A 14,940-nucleotide genomic window follows, 5' to 3' on the forward strand; every position below is an offset into this window, starting at 1 on the left:
ACAAGGCTGTCCCCGAGATTTCTCGGAGTACTTGGAGCATTGTAGGCGGTGTGGTGAGAAGCTGGAGTGCATCCTGGAGGCTGGGGTGGTGGTCACCCAGCAGCGCCAAGGCCGAGAACAATCGGAGCTCGGCCTGAACCCTGTCGGTCATCGTGGTTGATCTCGTGCCTTCAAAACTTCTCACGCTTTATTGTGTACACTGTACAGCATTTCGCAATGGCTGCGGTCACTCCGGAACAGGGCGTGGCCGACTTGAGCCTGAACGGCGACAAGTCCGTCGAAAAGCAGAATGGAGGGAAAGCCACAACCGGGGCCAACGACGATGTAGAAGGCGGCGACTCCGACGACGATGAGGCTGACGATGGCGAGGAAGGTCAGGCAAACGGTGTAGGTGGCGAGGGTGCGGCCAAGAAGAAAAAGAAGAGAAAGCCACGCAAGAAGAAGAAGAGTGGTGCGGGAGCGACAGGCGGCGGCGCAAAGGCTCAGACATCTCCTCCCACTAAGAAGGTGTCAGATCTGTTCCCCGATGACAGCTACCCTATTGGAGAGGAAGTCGAGTACAAGAACGAAAATGCCTACAGAACGACCAGTGAGGAGAAGAGGCATCTTGACCGGATGAACTCGGACTTCCTTGCAGACTACAGACAGGCTGCGGAGGTGCATCGAGAGGTCAGAAAATATGCCAAGGCTCAGATCAAGCCTGGTATGACCTTGACCGAGATTGCGGAAATGATCGAGAATGGTACGAGGCATCTGACAGGACACATGGGCCTTGAGGAAGGCGATAACCTGCTTGGAGGGGTGGCATTCCCAACAGGTCTCAGTTTGAACCACTGTGCAGCGCATTACACTCCAAATGCTGGCAACAAGATGGTATTGAAGGAAGAGGATGTCATGAAGGTCGACTTTGGAGTACACGTGAATGGCCGCATTGTTGACTCTGCTTTCACGGTCGCCTTCCAACCACAATATGATAATCTTCTGGCCGCCGTGAAGGACGCGACCAACACCGGTATCCGACTTGCAGGCATTGACGCTCGTATGAGCGAGATCGGTGAAGGTATCCAGGAGGCCATGGAATCGTACGAAGTCGAGATCAATGGCCAGACATACCCCGTCAAGGCTATTCGCAATCTCAACGGCCACACAATTGGTCACTACAGCATCCACGGCGGCAGTGCAGGCAAGTCTGTACCAATTGTCAAAGGTGGAAGCAACGAGAAGATGGAGGAAGGAGAGACATACGCTATCGAAACATTCGGCTCCACAGGAAAAGGCGTCGTCAGAGATGACATGGAGACATCGCATTATGCGAAGATTGCGGACGCGCCAAAGGTTGCGCTGCGTGTTGCAAGCGCCAAAACGCTGCTGAAGTCCATTGATAAGAACTTCGGTACTTTGCCTTTTTGTCGGAGATATTTGGACCGGTTGGGGCATGAAAAGTATCTGCTGGGCCTGAACAACCTGGTCCAGAGTGGCATAGTCGCCGACTATCCACCGCTTGTGGACATCAAGGGCAGCTACACTGCTCAGTACGAGCATACTATCCTGCTCAGACCGACTGTCAAGGAAGTGATTAGTCGCGGCGATGACTATTGATCAATGAGATATGACTTGCATGAGGCCACAAAAGGCTCGCCAGGAGTTTCCTATCAAACAAAATACCCTTGAAGCGTACAAATGAGTTGACATGTTTCTAGTATCCCGCCTATTCTTTTCTCATATCCATCCTCTTCCATCTCCCCGGCCTGCCGAGTGGGGCCAAGCCGATCACACCCCGCCGAGCCCGACTTCATGACATGGCTATGGAGAACCACTCATATTCCTACTTTACACCCTTGCAGCATATGCTAGCTTCCCTCGGATAGTCACGTCATACTCATGGCTCCAACACCAGTATACACGCCGCCATCAGGCCTTCGAACGAATCTTGAGGACTTTGCCGACTTCATCAAACAGCAGCACAATGTCAAGATAGGCAAGTCTGTGACCTCATACCGACAAGTTCACATAAATTAAGTCATTCTATCAGACAGCTATGCAGACCTTCACCGATACTCAGTCACTCGGATGAATGACTTCTGGATGTCATTCTGGAAGTTCACAGGCATTAAAGCTTCGAGACAGCCATCTAAGATATGTCAATCCAATCTCATACCGTCCCGATATTACTGACTAGAGTACGCTGTAGATGAGTCGCTACGTATCGATCAATTCCCGAAGTTCTTTGAAGATGCCAGACTTAATTACGCAGAAAACGCCCTGTGTGGAGCACGAAGCGATGCTGATCTGGCAATCATCAGCATCAACGAAGAAACATTGCAGTCGCCCGAGAAGTACACTTGGAAGGACATGAAGGATATGACAGCAAAGTATGCCGAAGCGATGATGGCGGCTGGTTTGTCGCTAGGCGACTATGTTGTATCCATTGGCAGCAACAGTGCAAGGTCTCTCGGTATTTTACTGGCAGCCGCGTCCATCGGAGCAGTCATCGCGAACTTTGCCACTGACATTGGCGAGCAAGCCCTGAATGATCGCCTTGATCAAATCCAGCCGAAGCTCATCATTGCTCAAACAACTTACTCATACAATGGCAAGCAGAACAGTATTCAAGAAAAGATCTCGAAATGCGCATCTGCCATCTCCAGGAAGAAGCAATGCCAGCTAGTGACGATCGGGCCTGATGAGAAAGTTTCTCACGATCACAGAACATGGCAGGACTTCCTCAGCCAAGCTAAAGGTGCACCTCTCCTGTTCGAGCAAGTACCATTCTCGACTCCTTTCGTAGTCATGTTCTCTTCTGGCACCACAGGTCCACCGAAGGGCATCGTGCATGGTCACGGCGGTCTCATCTGCCAAGGTACAAAGCAGCATGTGCTCCACCATGGTTCCGGTCCAGATGATGTACACATCCACTTCTCAGGCATCGGCTGGACTCTATGGAACATATCTCTCGGTGCGCTCTTCGCCAAAACAACCATGATTCTCTACGACGGCAGTCCGTTCTATCCCTCTCCGGAAAAGCTCTTACAAGTAGTCTTGGAAGAACATGGCGTAACAGGGTTTGGAGCCGGTCCTCGATATTACGCTGAATTGCAAAAGGCGGGCGTCAAGCCTAAGCAGTTCGCCAGACGACTTCACTCGATTTACTCCACTGGAGCAGTCTTGACCTCCTCACTTGCAGGTGTATGTATACTGACCAAGAATGCGAGGGTAGTAAACCGCCACGGCGGCTAGGTTTGCAGCGGCGGCTTGTCCACTTCTATGGTTGTTTGCAGGCCATATATGGACCGCTAAGAGGTCCAATTTCGAGCCAATTTGAAGCCTTGTAATCGCATAGTATAGGCCTGTAAACGAGGAGTTACAATAAAGCTAAACTAGACCTTATCTAGCGGCTATTTCCACCTCTTGTTTATCGACCTATTCTACCTCTTCCTCGCAGTTACGTGTCGCGCTTGTTTTAACCTCACTATCGCTATATATACTAACCATTTATCGCCGGAAGAGGTAAACGCGTTGCTTAGTAAGCTAGAGTGTAAGCAGCCGGTACGTCGTCTCGTCGCGAAGTCGATAATCGCTAAGGTATTGTTATCGCAGTTTAAGAGCCCGTTTCTACTAAATATATATTAGTAAAGGCAAAAATTCTTCTACCCTCGTAACCGTAAATACCGTCTAGAAGTAGACAATATCCGCCTTCTAACTAGCCGGATTGTCCGCGAGCAGTTAGGCGTACGAATAAGCGGCTTCGAATACGACGAATATCGAGCTTTTACTACTAATATTTAGCTTCTTAAGAGTCGACCGGTAAAGCTATCTATAGATCTAGCAAAGCGGCTATTTCGTAGGGTAAAGTTCGAGTATCGCCTTTACAAACGGTTTATAGACCATTAGTAAGCGGAAGTCGATAGGGGTAGTAATAGTAGTAGTAGTAGTAGTAGAGCGAGCAGTCGACGGCGGAAGCGTGTCGCTCGGAAGGCGTACGATTGCCTTGCGAAATTAACTATTATCGAGTTCTACGAGAAGGATTAAAACAGCGATTTAGGCGTATTTCTCGACAATACAGTGCTAGTAGACTTACCTACTAATATAACGGTGCTAAGGCCCTCGCGGGTTATCCTACTACCGCTAAACTATTGCTATTCGTATACTCTCGAGTTTATCGATAGAATATAGGTTAATAATAGTATAAAGGCTATTTAGAAGGAAATACTCCAATTTCGGGCAGGTAAGTGTAGTTCTAAGTTCTTAGCCGCTTATATACTAATATTGACCTGTTTTTAGGCTCTTCGACCGTTTCCGAGCTAGTTAAAGAAATAAGAAGGCCTAAGTAAGCGACAATATAGCGAGACGTAGGTGCTATAAGAATTATACGTAACCGAGTCCGCAATGCTAATAAAGCCGCTATTACTCGAATAAGCGACAAACGTAGGTCTAGCGCTAACGAGTCTATTTAATGTTAGTTATAATAGGCTCTCGAGTACCTAAAGGCTAAATTTGGCCTATATAGCGGCAATCTAACTAGTTAGGCTCAAGCTATCTATTTAGTCGGCGATAAGAAGAAGGGCACCTTCTAATCTAGTCTTATATAGGCTTCCGACTAGCAATTATAGCTTCTTCGCAACTATAGTAGCTTATTCTTGCTAGACTCTACATTTAGTACTAACAAGCCTCTCTAGCTATTGTTTACGGTCCACGTCCGCAATTAGCACCTCGAGTAGCTTCTAGCTAGCTATATGCTTCTGTCTTATAAGCAGGCGCACCTTATTGAGGCGGCAATAAGAGCCCTTCGTTCTATAGCCAAAACTGACTTCTAGGTCAAAATCTACTCTTATAATAGCGACGGCAGAAGGCAACACTTCTACTAGCGAATATACGTAAGCAAAGGACCTAACGACCTCTTTAAGCAGTCTGACTAGATACCACTTTGGTCTATTACAGACGACTCGGCTAGTAAGCAACGTGCTATTAACTAAGCGCTTAGCGATTGCTATATTTAACAGCGGCTTTGCTAACGCTACGTTGTTAAGACCTTTAAACAGCGGTTTAAGAAGCAACTACAGGTCCTTAAGGCTATGTCTAATGCTATGTTTATTGCTAGAGACTAAGACGAGTGTCAGCAGTTTATTAAGCGAGCGGCGAGTAATCTCGAGGCCTAGAAGGCAGTTAAGAAGCTAGAATACCTCCGCAATAACTGGCCGGCTTTATAGAGCGATCGATAGGCGACTTAGGTAAGGCTCGGAGATCCCCTTTTAATAGCTATTCGAACAACGTCACTACTCGAGGGCTATTACGCACACCTAAAGCGCCGAGACAAGCGTTAGATGCGCTAATAGAGCTTAAGAGGTGCGTATTCTTCCTATTCTTACCGTGTAGTCGGAATTCTATATAAAAATGTGTTTCTCGGTACGGCCGCATTCCTTAGAACGGCTTCGAGATTCATTAACTATCTTCCTTCTACATTCTTTCTATATTCTTTCTACTAACAACTATGCTATTCACTAACCATCTCTAGGCTTAGTAATGCACCTAATTCACCTCGATAATTATATCTACGAGCGCGCGGTTTAAAATAGCTAAATCGATATTTAGGGCTAGCTTCCGCTTTAGAAGGAAGAATGCTGTCTATCCTTTAAGAATTTGCCGCTTTCTATATAGAAGAAGATAGCCGATAAGCTTACACAGGCTTATAAGGACCGCGACAATAGCAAGCCTATATAGCGGATGTGTCTACCTGCTATAGACGAGACCGCTTGCACTGAATGCTTCTGCTACTTCTAGCATAGCTATTACCTTCCTTATAAGCATATATAGCGCTTCTATATCGATAGAACGAGCCGTCTTACTCCTTAGCGCTACAGGCTCTACATTAGTCGCTTCTAAGGACCTAATAGCAACCTAATCCATCCAGACTAGTATAATAGCAAGCTGATTTTTAACTATAACGACGACGACTATCGATCTACTAGATAGCTTATCGACCTTAATAAGGGACCTAGTATCTATAAGCTCCGTATAGTAAAGGAATACTTCTATTCTATATAAGAAGGGCTTATACAGACCTTCTTCCGCTTCTATAATAGCTAGGCTTCTAAGCTAAACGATGAATAGTAGTATAAAGCCTTGCTTTAGTAGGTAACGCACTACGGCAATATAGCTTAATTAGTAATAGACATTTACATACAAGAATAGCTTAATAAAGGCGCTCCGTAGGCCTATTTAATACCTCGTCGTAAAGCTAAGTAGCGCTTAGCAGTCGACGATAGGCTATTACAACAACTAGTCTTTAAACAACCGCTAGTACCGCTAGCACCGCTAGCACTGCTAGCACCGCTAACTCTAGCACCTTTAGCCGCCGACAAGGCTCCGCGGCGGCTATTTATTGTCGTTAATAGTAGTGCGCTACCTGTCTACGGTCTAGTTAACAAGCACAATATTATTAATAACGTTAACTTTACTCTAGTCGTTATAGATAGCAATAACGACGCCGATGTAAACCTCTCCGACCTTACCGATAATAATGCGCCTTATATAAGCGACGAGGACTTCTTCTAAGGCCTATGCGATACAGACCTTCTACAATCTATACTACTTAAAGCTAGTCGACTCGAGAGTAGTCGATTGCCGCTATCTTTACTAAAAGACGCTAGCAAAAGTAATTAACACGATAACGACGAGGTATTAAGGTATTAATCCTTACTAGACGATTTGCTATTACTAAGTAAGCTGTTTCTACTACGCTAACCTCTACCTTCTATAGAGCTACTACCTTCTTCGGCACTATCTATAGCTTAGCATTTATTACCTATATAGTTACCTAGTAAAGATACTTCAATTGATCTACTATAGCTATTAGGTAGCTCTTATAAACCTCGTCGTTAGAAGCCTTCAATTAGTGAGCCTATAACACCTTCGAAACGCGCTCGTAGAAGGTTATACGTAGGTGTACTACCTAAACCGTACCGGATAGATTAATCCTCTCGTACGCTATCTCCTATACTAATTGGACTACTAAAACGACGGATCTAAGGAGAGGTTGTCGCTTCTAAGCAGTAGAAGTGGTAGTGCTAAGGTATAGGCGTGGACTTAGTCGTTTTCGAGCGATTACGGCTGTTCGGAACGGTGGAAATCCGAGGTAATTGGGTTGCACAAGGGGTGTTTGCAGTACCCCGATTTGTACACTAATTTGCGTGGTTTCAGGGCACTTTGCAGGGGCTTATAGAACCCTCGAGGTATGCTGAAGCTACTTTGAATTTAACTTCTTGGTCAGTATACGTGGACCTCTCACTTGCCCGCTGGATTGCCGAAGCTTTCGGTCCCGTGTGTCAGATCCAATTCTCTGGTGGTACGGAACTTTGCGGCAATTTCGTGATTGGTCAACGTACAATGCCTGCGTATCCTGGCGAATGTGCTGTCAAGGAGCTAGGCATGGATATTGATGTCTTCACAGAAGACGGCAAACCCGCTCCAGAAGGCGAGAGAGGCGAACTAGTGTGTAAGAAACCATTCCCGAACATCCCAGTCATGTTTCTCCAGGATCCTGAAAAGAAGAGGTATCACGCTGCGTATTTTGAAGGCTTTGAAGGTGTCTGGACACACGGCGACTTCGTAAGGATCAGTCCTGAGACGAAGGGAATCTATGTACTGGGCAGAAGGTTCGCATCCTTCGGAAGTTTGGCGATTAGCTCTGACAGAACTAACTTTCTCGTAGCGATGGTGTCCTCAATCCTTCTGGTATCCGCTTCGGTAGTGCAGAAATGTACACCGTACTCGAATCTCCTTCAATCAAGAAGCACGTCATCGACGCTCTCGTAGTTGGGCAACAGCGCTCAGACTCCAAATTCTCAGACTCTACAGAACGAGTCCTGCTTTTCGTCAAACCCACCCAATCTTCAGCCTCTGGAACCCTCACTCCGAAACCCAAGGTCGCCGATGCTATCAAAGCCAAAGTCATTGAAGATCTGAGTCGAAGACACGTCCCACATTTCATCTTCGAAGTCGACGAGATTCCCTACAATGTGAACGGCAAGAAACTTGAGACCATGGTTAAGAAAATCGTAAATGGCGGAGAGGAAGTGCTGAAAAACTTGAAGATGACAGATGATGAGGCTCGAATGATGAGGAGTTTTGTAAAGTTCTACGATGTTGATCGTGTAGGAAAGGAGAAGGCAAAATTGTGAGATGGCAGGCTCGATCAGATGAAAGCAAAGCGGGTGACTGGAAGAATGCACGGACTCGCTTTCCACCCCCCCCCCCCGGTGAACTTCATGTATGCAAACGGCGCACCCCGTGACCCCGTGCTGTTTGTAGTTTTTCTAATGCGCAGCTCCGAAACCCCTGTGCTAGGCATCACCAGACGACCAAATCCGTTCCATCGCCGACTCCACCGTCCCCGACTCCACTAAGAAGAACAAGAAAACTCCCCCACAGCAATCGCCACGATGTCGATGGTCTATGGCCACGTTAACGACAACGACAATTACCTCGCGGTCCGCGTCGTCATCATTGCTGGGCATCGTCATCTGGGGCGATGCGCATCGCTCAGCAGGAGCAGGAGGTTGGTACTCTTGCGGCAGCGGTTGGACATGCGCAGTGAATGACTGCCAGTGGCATGTGAGTAATCGCTAGCGATAATTCCTTCATCAGGCAGTACACTAGGTTTCAACAGTTAGATTTTCAGGGATCACCCCCGTCCGCCTACAATTAGACATTTAACATTGTCCTCGAGATCTACATAAGTTATTACCCCGTCGCTCGGCTCGATCAGGACATTGGAAGCACTGCCGTGCTCAGAGCCCCGGAGGCTCTGGAAAGTCTGTAGGGAGTATACAACTCTAAAGAAATTAAGTACGTACCCGGGATCCCCTCAGTAGTGTTGGTCTGGTATCGATAGGGGCAGCAGCCTATATATACTGTAAGTAGAAGTCCCACAAACCATCGATCGCTTTCTTGCGAGTCAAGCTACCTCAAAGATGCAGCTCACAATCGTTCTCGCCCTGATTGCGGCTTTGGCCAATGCAGGATTGGCACCCATTCCAGGCTTCAGCCAGTCTAACGATGTATATTTTCGATATGCCTCTATGATCAAACGTGGCTTACCTAGCGATAACAATCCACCGGGTGGCGAGTCTGGTAAGAGAAAATCAGAGTCACGAAGCGAGGTATTGCGAATCCTAATCTGTCCTGTATAGGTTGGAAAAAATTCGACGCAAATTCAGGTTGCCCACACAAATGTTGCAAAGCTACTGAAGCTGCTGGTTGTGTAAGTCGACGAAGCGGTATTTCGGGATTACTACTTGCTGACTTTCTAGACTGGTTGTTGTGCCTGGGATCCAGATCACCCCCATCCGGCACCAGGCCACCCAGGCTACGTTGAGGGGATGCCTCCCCCTACTACTCCGCCTTGTGAGAAGACGCATAGTTGCCTCGGTTCTCCATCAGGTAGTCCTGGCAAAGGTGCTCCTGCTCCTGGGCATGCTCCTGGAGGTCCCGCTCCAGGTCATGCTCCAGGTCATCCACCACCTCCTGGGGGTTGTCACGGGAAGCCAGGTTGCAAAGTTTAACGAATTCCTGGGCCAAGTCCGCCGGACTGAAGTGGAGCAAGAATCTCTGTTAAATGCTGCGCACGGCTTAAATCTGATGGTTTCGTGCAATTGGATCACTCACTGTAGTCGACATACTAGTTTTGCCGACGAACGCCGCTCAGCAACGAGTTCTTACGGGGGGCAATGGGATTCCTGGAGACGGATGTTGTCAAGTGCGAATAGGTGTGAAGCGGCGTTTAGGGCAAATCACTCGATTAGCACCGCACTGTAGTAGATGTGTGTAGTATGCTTTACGATTTTCCTTGTACGTTTCTATGGCCTCTATACACCATTTCCGTATCAAAAGATGACAGTTGGGAGAATTGTCAAGCGGTTCTGTACTATGATCGGAGCGAAGCAAGGTCAGCAGACAACACCTTCGCATCCTCGTCGCAAGCTCCTTGAATGCTCTAGCTTACGCCTGTTTACGAGCGGAGTGGAACGTTTATGAACTTAACATTGCGTGTGGAGTGTTCGCCGGCGGTTCGGTCTGAGGATCCGCTCATACAAACCAAGAAAGACGTCTGATTGCAAGAAATCGAAAGAAGTATTGGCCTGGATAGCAAGAGCAGGAAGGACGGCGGGTATCAACCGTATCATAAGAAGCCAGAGGGCACCAAATTCTGACAGTTCTTCCACTCAGCAAGCCCCTCGAATCCGGCTTACGCCTGTTTACTTCGCTTCGCTCAGATTATCGCTAACTGTCTCCCGACGCTGAAAGCTCTGGTTGAGAGGGAAGTACTTTCCGAAACGTTTCAAGAGCTCCCCTTCCATGGGGAGTAGTGGTTTCAGAGGTATCCCTTCGGCAGACACAGGGGAGGGTCGATAGAGAAGCACGTCGAAGAAGAAAAAAGCCGATGTACAGGTTGGAATGGAGGTCTTGACAATGATGAGCAAAGGCATCTTGCTTGTTTCGTCGGGCCGAAGATTGTTGGCGAAGCACACGATGGCCCACCTCCTTCCTTCTACCTTCCACCTTCCACCTTCCGCAGTGTAACTTCCATCTTCTTCTTAGCCTCGATCGATACACTCGGATCTTCTCGCCATGCTCTATCTATAGAAGAAGTCTTCATCGCAAGGAGAATAGTGTGGTTAGGTGTGGGTCTTCTCGCGTGGTTGTCCGACATGGACGCAATCAATCAGCAAGGCGCTGAAACGGAGATTGAAGATGGCAAGGAAAATCTTCTCAGTCAGCGTCGAGTCACATCAGCGTGAACTTTTGTTTCACATGTCTCATTTTCGAAACATCCCTTCCTCCCTCTACCCTTCCTCTATCCTTGATGACACAAGGAACCTTTCCGCGGACCTTGCATGAAGCTAGTACCACCTCTAATAAATTTAGAAATAAGCATCGAAGTGATAAAGTCCTCATCAACAACCGCACCGTCCCGGGACTATGTGGAGGCATCTTGTTGCAGCTAATAAAAGTTTTGTCTCGAAGAAGAAGAAGTGTCACCACTCCCTCATAACGAGTAGGGTTTCGGATTCTAGCGGCATAAGTGACTTTGACAAGAGAATCGACATGCTCCACTCTCAACAAGCCACGACTTACAAATTAAACCATAGATTTCCGTCCTGCTGCCATATATGATAATAATGCCCGACTTGTGTCGGCTGCTAGGCCAGGACAAAAAGAAAGTTCACGCGATGCGATACAGCATAGCATTCTACAGCACCTTGCCAAATCAAACCAGACCATCTTTCGGCGAACACATGTTTCACCGGATAGTTGTCACCTGCATATAGGAAGTCGCTCTATATGGTAGAAGAAGCCTTCAACTTTAGATTTCCAGTTTCTAGTTTCCAAATCCTCGCTGATACATACAAATCATCACCACGTGCAACGGAAGGGAGGGCCGGCATCCAGGTTCAGTAAACACCAAAGTCATGTTCCTGCATACATAGGGACCTGAATCGAGAGCCGGTACTCTACCGACTCGCGTCGGGAGTCAGATACCTATCATAACAGATTCAATAATCAACGCCGGGGATTCGCTGTTAGGTCAGCGAAACGGCGAAAATTTTTGCAAGATGTTTCATTTACGTGGGTTTGTAGAAATTTTAATATGTGTTTTTTTGGGCAAACCACTCATCGTGAGATGCAGTGGTCGCGTATACTATATCAACTGCTCTTTTTTAAGTGATGATTTCAAATACCCATACTTTGACAGTTTCGAAGTGAAGATGCTCCAGGACTGCAAGCGTCTAGCAAAAGCAGACTCGTCCTTTCAACACATCGGTGCAATTGGGTATCCCGGTGACAAGTCCCGCCCATTCAGAGGCCAACACGAAAGCGTTGGGCTCATGAGATCAAACTCCTGTACAGCAGTAGTAGTGTCCTTTTTTTCCCTGGCCAGGGCGACATCCAGTCAAGCCCTCGTGTCCGTGACTCCGCGCTTGCAGGCCCGCAGAACTTTTGTTTACTCTCGCTTGTTTTTTCGTGAAGGTCGTGATCGTGATTTTCATAATAATGTGTGCTGTGTGGTGTGCTGTTAAGACAAAACGGTGAAGACAAGGTGCACGCATCCTCCGAGGCTCCGAACATGTGCCGCCCATGGGTATTGTCACCTACGGGCGGCGTTCCCCAAGGTCGCGCGTGGTCCGAACAAGGATGTCGGGTCCGTAAAGATTTTGAGAAATGACTGCTTTCTTGATGGCACCCTCCGATGCTGGATTTTGGCGTATTGAACCATTGGTCCAACGATGTCCGCTTCTTCCACCTTGGGGAACTTTGATGGCTGGTTGGGATCCTCCAGTAATGGCATTTTCGAGATGGCCTGCGTCTCGGCCAAAGGCTGATAGAATGTGTTATCGGCGCTAACCTGAGCTTCGGCATTGGCTATCTCGTGGTTTGCCCGCCAAACAGCGTCTATCTCAGCCCACTTTTGTGCCGTGAGTTTGTAGGTCTGCGATGTGACGCCGTAATGCTCGCTGATGTGAACGGCTTGACGCATGAATTCGACACGAGCAGCCTCCCAATCATCAAGCAGTTGCTTACACGAATGTGCGTCGCAAACTTCCGGCAGGTAAGGTTCAGGCGTGATGTGAAAGTTCGCATGGCCAAGCTTGATTGCCCAGGGATCAGTCTCTCTCTCCGCAATTGACAGCGGAGGAATTTCCGATGAAGGTTGTAGTACATGGCTCGAGCGAGACGCGTGTAACGAAGCCATAGAGTGTTTGGTCGACAGTGGCGGCGTCGGGAAGCTCGTAAATACTGGTGTTCCTGAAGGAGTGTTGGCTACGGATGCTGCTGCACTTGGTGATGCCACCGTGGGAGATGGCAGCGGCGATCGAACTTCGTCCAACGAATGGTTAAAGTAGCTTTCCATCATGGGTGGGAGCAAGGGAGTAGAGGCAAGCTCCTCGCGATCGATTGTATCTTCTCCAGGTGTCGGAAGCGTGATCTCCACAGGCCTAGTCGCATGAGAGGAAGCTCTAGCTCTTGGTGGGCTCACTGAGCGGTCGCTATTCGATGTGGGTGCAGGCGAAAACGGCATCGGCGGCGTCGGCGGCGTGCAGTTCCGGCTGTCATGCACATTCGGCATGGTAAAAGATCTCGTGCTCGGCACGCGAAATGATGAAGATCGCGAGCCAGGTGCGCTCCGAAAATTGGTAGTGGAGGCAGACGGTGTTGATCTGTGACCTCCAAATCGCTTAGAAATAGATGGGAAATGTCTGCTCAAGCGGGACGATAGATTGTCAGTGGAGAAGTCTCCAGATCTGCGTCGTTTGGTCGTTTTTGGTCCTGTAGGCAGTTGAGCAGTCTCGAAGTAGTCATCGCCGGGCGTCCATTCGGGCGTTGATAATGAAGCCGATGTTTGTTGTGAGATTGGATGTCGTCGATGCTCACAAAACGGTGTATCGCAGATACACAGGGGCTCGTGTGCGCTGCCACGAGGCTCATCAAAAGAATCGTCGCGCTCAGATGGATCTTCGACCAGATCGTGAAGTTGCGTCTTATTTGGATTAGCTGGCGAATCCGGGTTGGTGACCAATGACGAGGAAGAACTGGGCCATCTGGAGTGACCTCGCGTGGAGAATGTGGGTGTTATGGGAGACGAGGCTGTCGAGGCAGCAGACGAGTCGCGTGAGTGAGTTGGCGAGAACTGATGTGGCGACGGCATTGGCATTGCAGACATGTTTTCATCGAGGTTTCTGGAAGTGTTGATTCGCGGGAAGGAACGAGAGCGTGCCCTGTTCATATTGAATGAAGCACACAGCAGCGAGCGGATGGATACTGCTATAGTAGAAGATGACGAGACATTGTCGGCGGTGCTTGTTGTTATTGTTGTTCTTATCGATGCATGTAGGCCCAGTCAGAGTCGGGTTCGTGGCGGTGGCGGATGAGAGTTTAGTTTCAGCGTGGCACGAAGCGCGTCTTGCTCCGAGGTTGTTGTGCGTTGGCAGAGGACCGGTAGGGTTGCTGGGCGCGGCGCTTCGAGGTCTAACTCTGGCGCGTGTCGATTTGTCCGGTGTCGACAGTCGGGTATGGGTGTGGGATGGGTGCAGAGGTGGTGAGGCGCGCAGTAGGTGAAGGTGAGGTTGGAGGCGTGTGCGCGTGCAGGACACAGAGAGGGAGTGTGTGTAGTGCCTGTCGATCAGGTGTGGTGTGGGTGTGGGTGTCGATGTCGATGGCAGGTCAAGGTTGAGGTGGGCGCAAAATGGATTCTGTGAAAAGCGGGCATGGGCACGGGTGGAAGGCTGGCAGCCGAATAGAGCAGGCACTAGCACTAGCCCTGCCGACGCTACGCCTAGTGCGAGAGTGGGAAGTCAAAATGCTGAAGCGATCGCTTACAGCCTGCAACCGCCGTGCCTGTCACGTGACCAAGAACCCCAAATGGTTGTCCGGCGCCGTGATGCACGCACGCTGTTGTTCGCTGTTCGATGCGGCTACCTGCAGCATCTCGCCGTCCCCTTTTGTGCCAATTGCATGTCGCCTGTGTCAAACGCAGCGCGAAAAACAATTTGTTTCGTCCAGCAGAGCAGCCCCGGCGGCGCAGAACCGCACTGCCGGGCCTGCCACATGGGATGCGATGCGATGCGATGCGATGGGATTTCCTGACCGTGGTAGCCACTTCGCCTACGCTATCATCAATCCATCTTCCTCTCCTTATCCCTTTCCACCGACACTGAACTGCCGCCTTGCCCTCGCCGCTCCACGCACGACTTTCTACCGTGAACATGATTTGTGTTCTGTTCACGTACCACTGAAACCACGAACATTTGGCTGAGAATTGCCAGACCGGCAGGATGTTGTCGACCCATTATTGTGCTTGTACGGAGGGCCACGTTCTGCCGTTGCAACGGCGATGCAGCGTCTGCGATGCGCATCGATCATTACTGATGACCTGTCATCTGC

At 48.9% G+C, this 14,940-nt stretch overlaps 5 protein-coding genes across 5 annotated transcripts; 3 read left to right on the forward strand and 2 right to left on the reverse strand.

Moving 5' to 3' along the window:
* Window positions 1-216: 216 nt before the first annotated feature.
* MYCFIDRAFT_41699 (uncharacterized protein) lies at window positions 217-1,599 on the forward strand (the record flags this gene model as incomplete). Its single annotated transcript, XM_007926023.1, has 1 exon — window positions 217-1,599. One exon carries the CDS (start codon window positions 217-219, stop codon window positions 1,597-1,599), a length of 1,383 nt encoding a protein of 460 aa, XP_007924214.1.
* A 282-nt stretch (window positions 1,600-1,881) lies between these two features.
* MYCFIDRAFT_187782 (uncharacterized protein) lies at window positions 1,882-8,177 on the forward strand (the record flags this gene model as incomplete). Its single annotated transcript, XM_007927307.1, has 5 exons — window positions 1,882-1,978; window positions 2,033-2,140; window positions 2,192-3,184; window positions 7,307-7,652; window positions 7,709-8,177. The coding sequence occupies 5 exons, from the start codon at window positions 1,882-1,884 to the stop codon at window positions 8,175-8,177; spliced, it is 2,013 nt and encodes a 670-aa protein (XP_007925498.1).
* Window positions 8,178-10,852: 2,675 nt separating this feature from the next.
* On the reverse strand, window positions 10,853-11,296 carry MYCFIDRAFT_173866 (uncharacterized protein; the record flags this gene model as incomplete). The annotated part of the gene is made up of 6 exons (XM_007927308.1): window positions 10,853-10,875; window positions 10,909-10,975; window positions 11,038-11,084; window positions 11,113-11,195; window positions 11,226-11,248; window positions 11,273-11,296. 6 exons carry the CDS (start codon window positions 11,294-11,296, stop codon window positions 10,853-10,855), a joined length of 267 nt encoding a protein of 88 aa, XP_007925499.1.
* Window positions 11,297-11,340: 44 nt separating this feature from the next.
* MYCFIDRAFT_207456 (uncharacterized protein) lies at window positions 11,341-12,431 on the forward strand (the record flags this gene model as incomplete). Its single annotated transcript, XM_007927309.1, has 8 exons — window positions 11,341-11,419; window positions 11,449-11,465; window positions 11,487-11,614; window positions 11,638-11,685; window positions 11,723-11,820; window positions 11,847-11,999; window positions 12,028-12,053; window positions 12,079-12,431. 8 exons carry the CDS (start codon window positions 11,341-11,343, stop codon window positions 12,088-12,090), a joined length of 561 nt encoding a protein of 186 aa, XP_007925500.1. The 3' UTR covers window positions 12,091-12,431.
* On the reverse strand, window positions 11,699-14,846 carry MYCFIDRAFT_203222 (uncharacterized protein; the record flags this gene model as incomplete). Its single annotated transcript, XM_007927310.1, has 2 exons — window positions 11,699-13,775; window positions 14,746-14,846. 2 exons carry the CDS (start codon window positions 14,844-14,846, stop codon window positions 12,146-12,148), a joined length of 1,731 nt encoding a protein of 576 aa, XP_007925501.1. The 3' UTR covers window positions 11,699-12,145.
* Between the last annotated feature and the right edge of the window lie 94 nt (window positions 14,847-14,940).

Source organism: Pseudocercospora fijiensis, assembly GCF_000340215.1.
Source record: "Pseudocercospora fijiensis CIRAD86 unplaced genomic scaffold MYCFIscaffold_3, whole genome shotgun sequence".
NCBI classification, from domain to species: Eukaryota; Fungi; Ascomycota; class Dothideomycetes; order Mycosphaerellales; family Mycosphaerellaceae; genus Pseudocercospora; species Pseudocercospora fijiensis.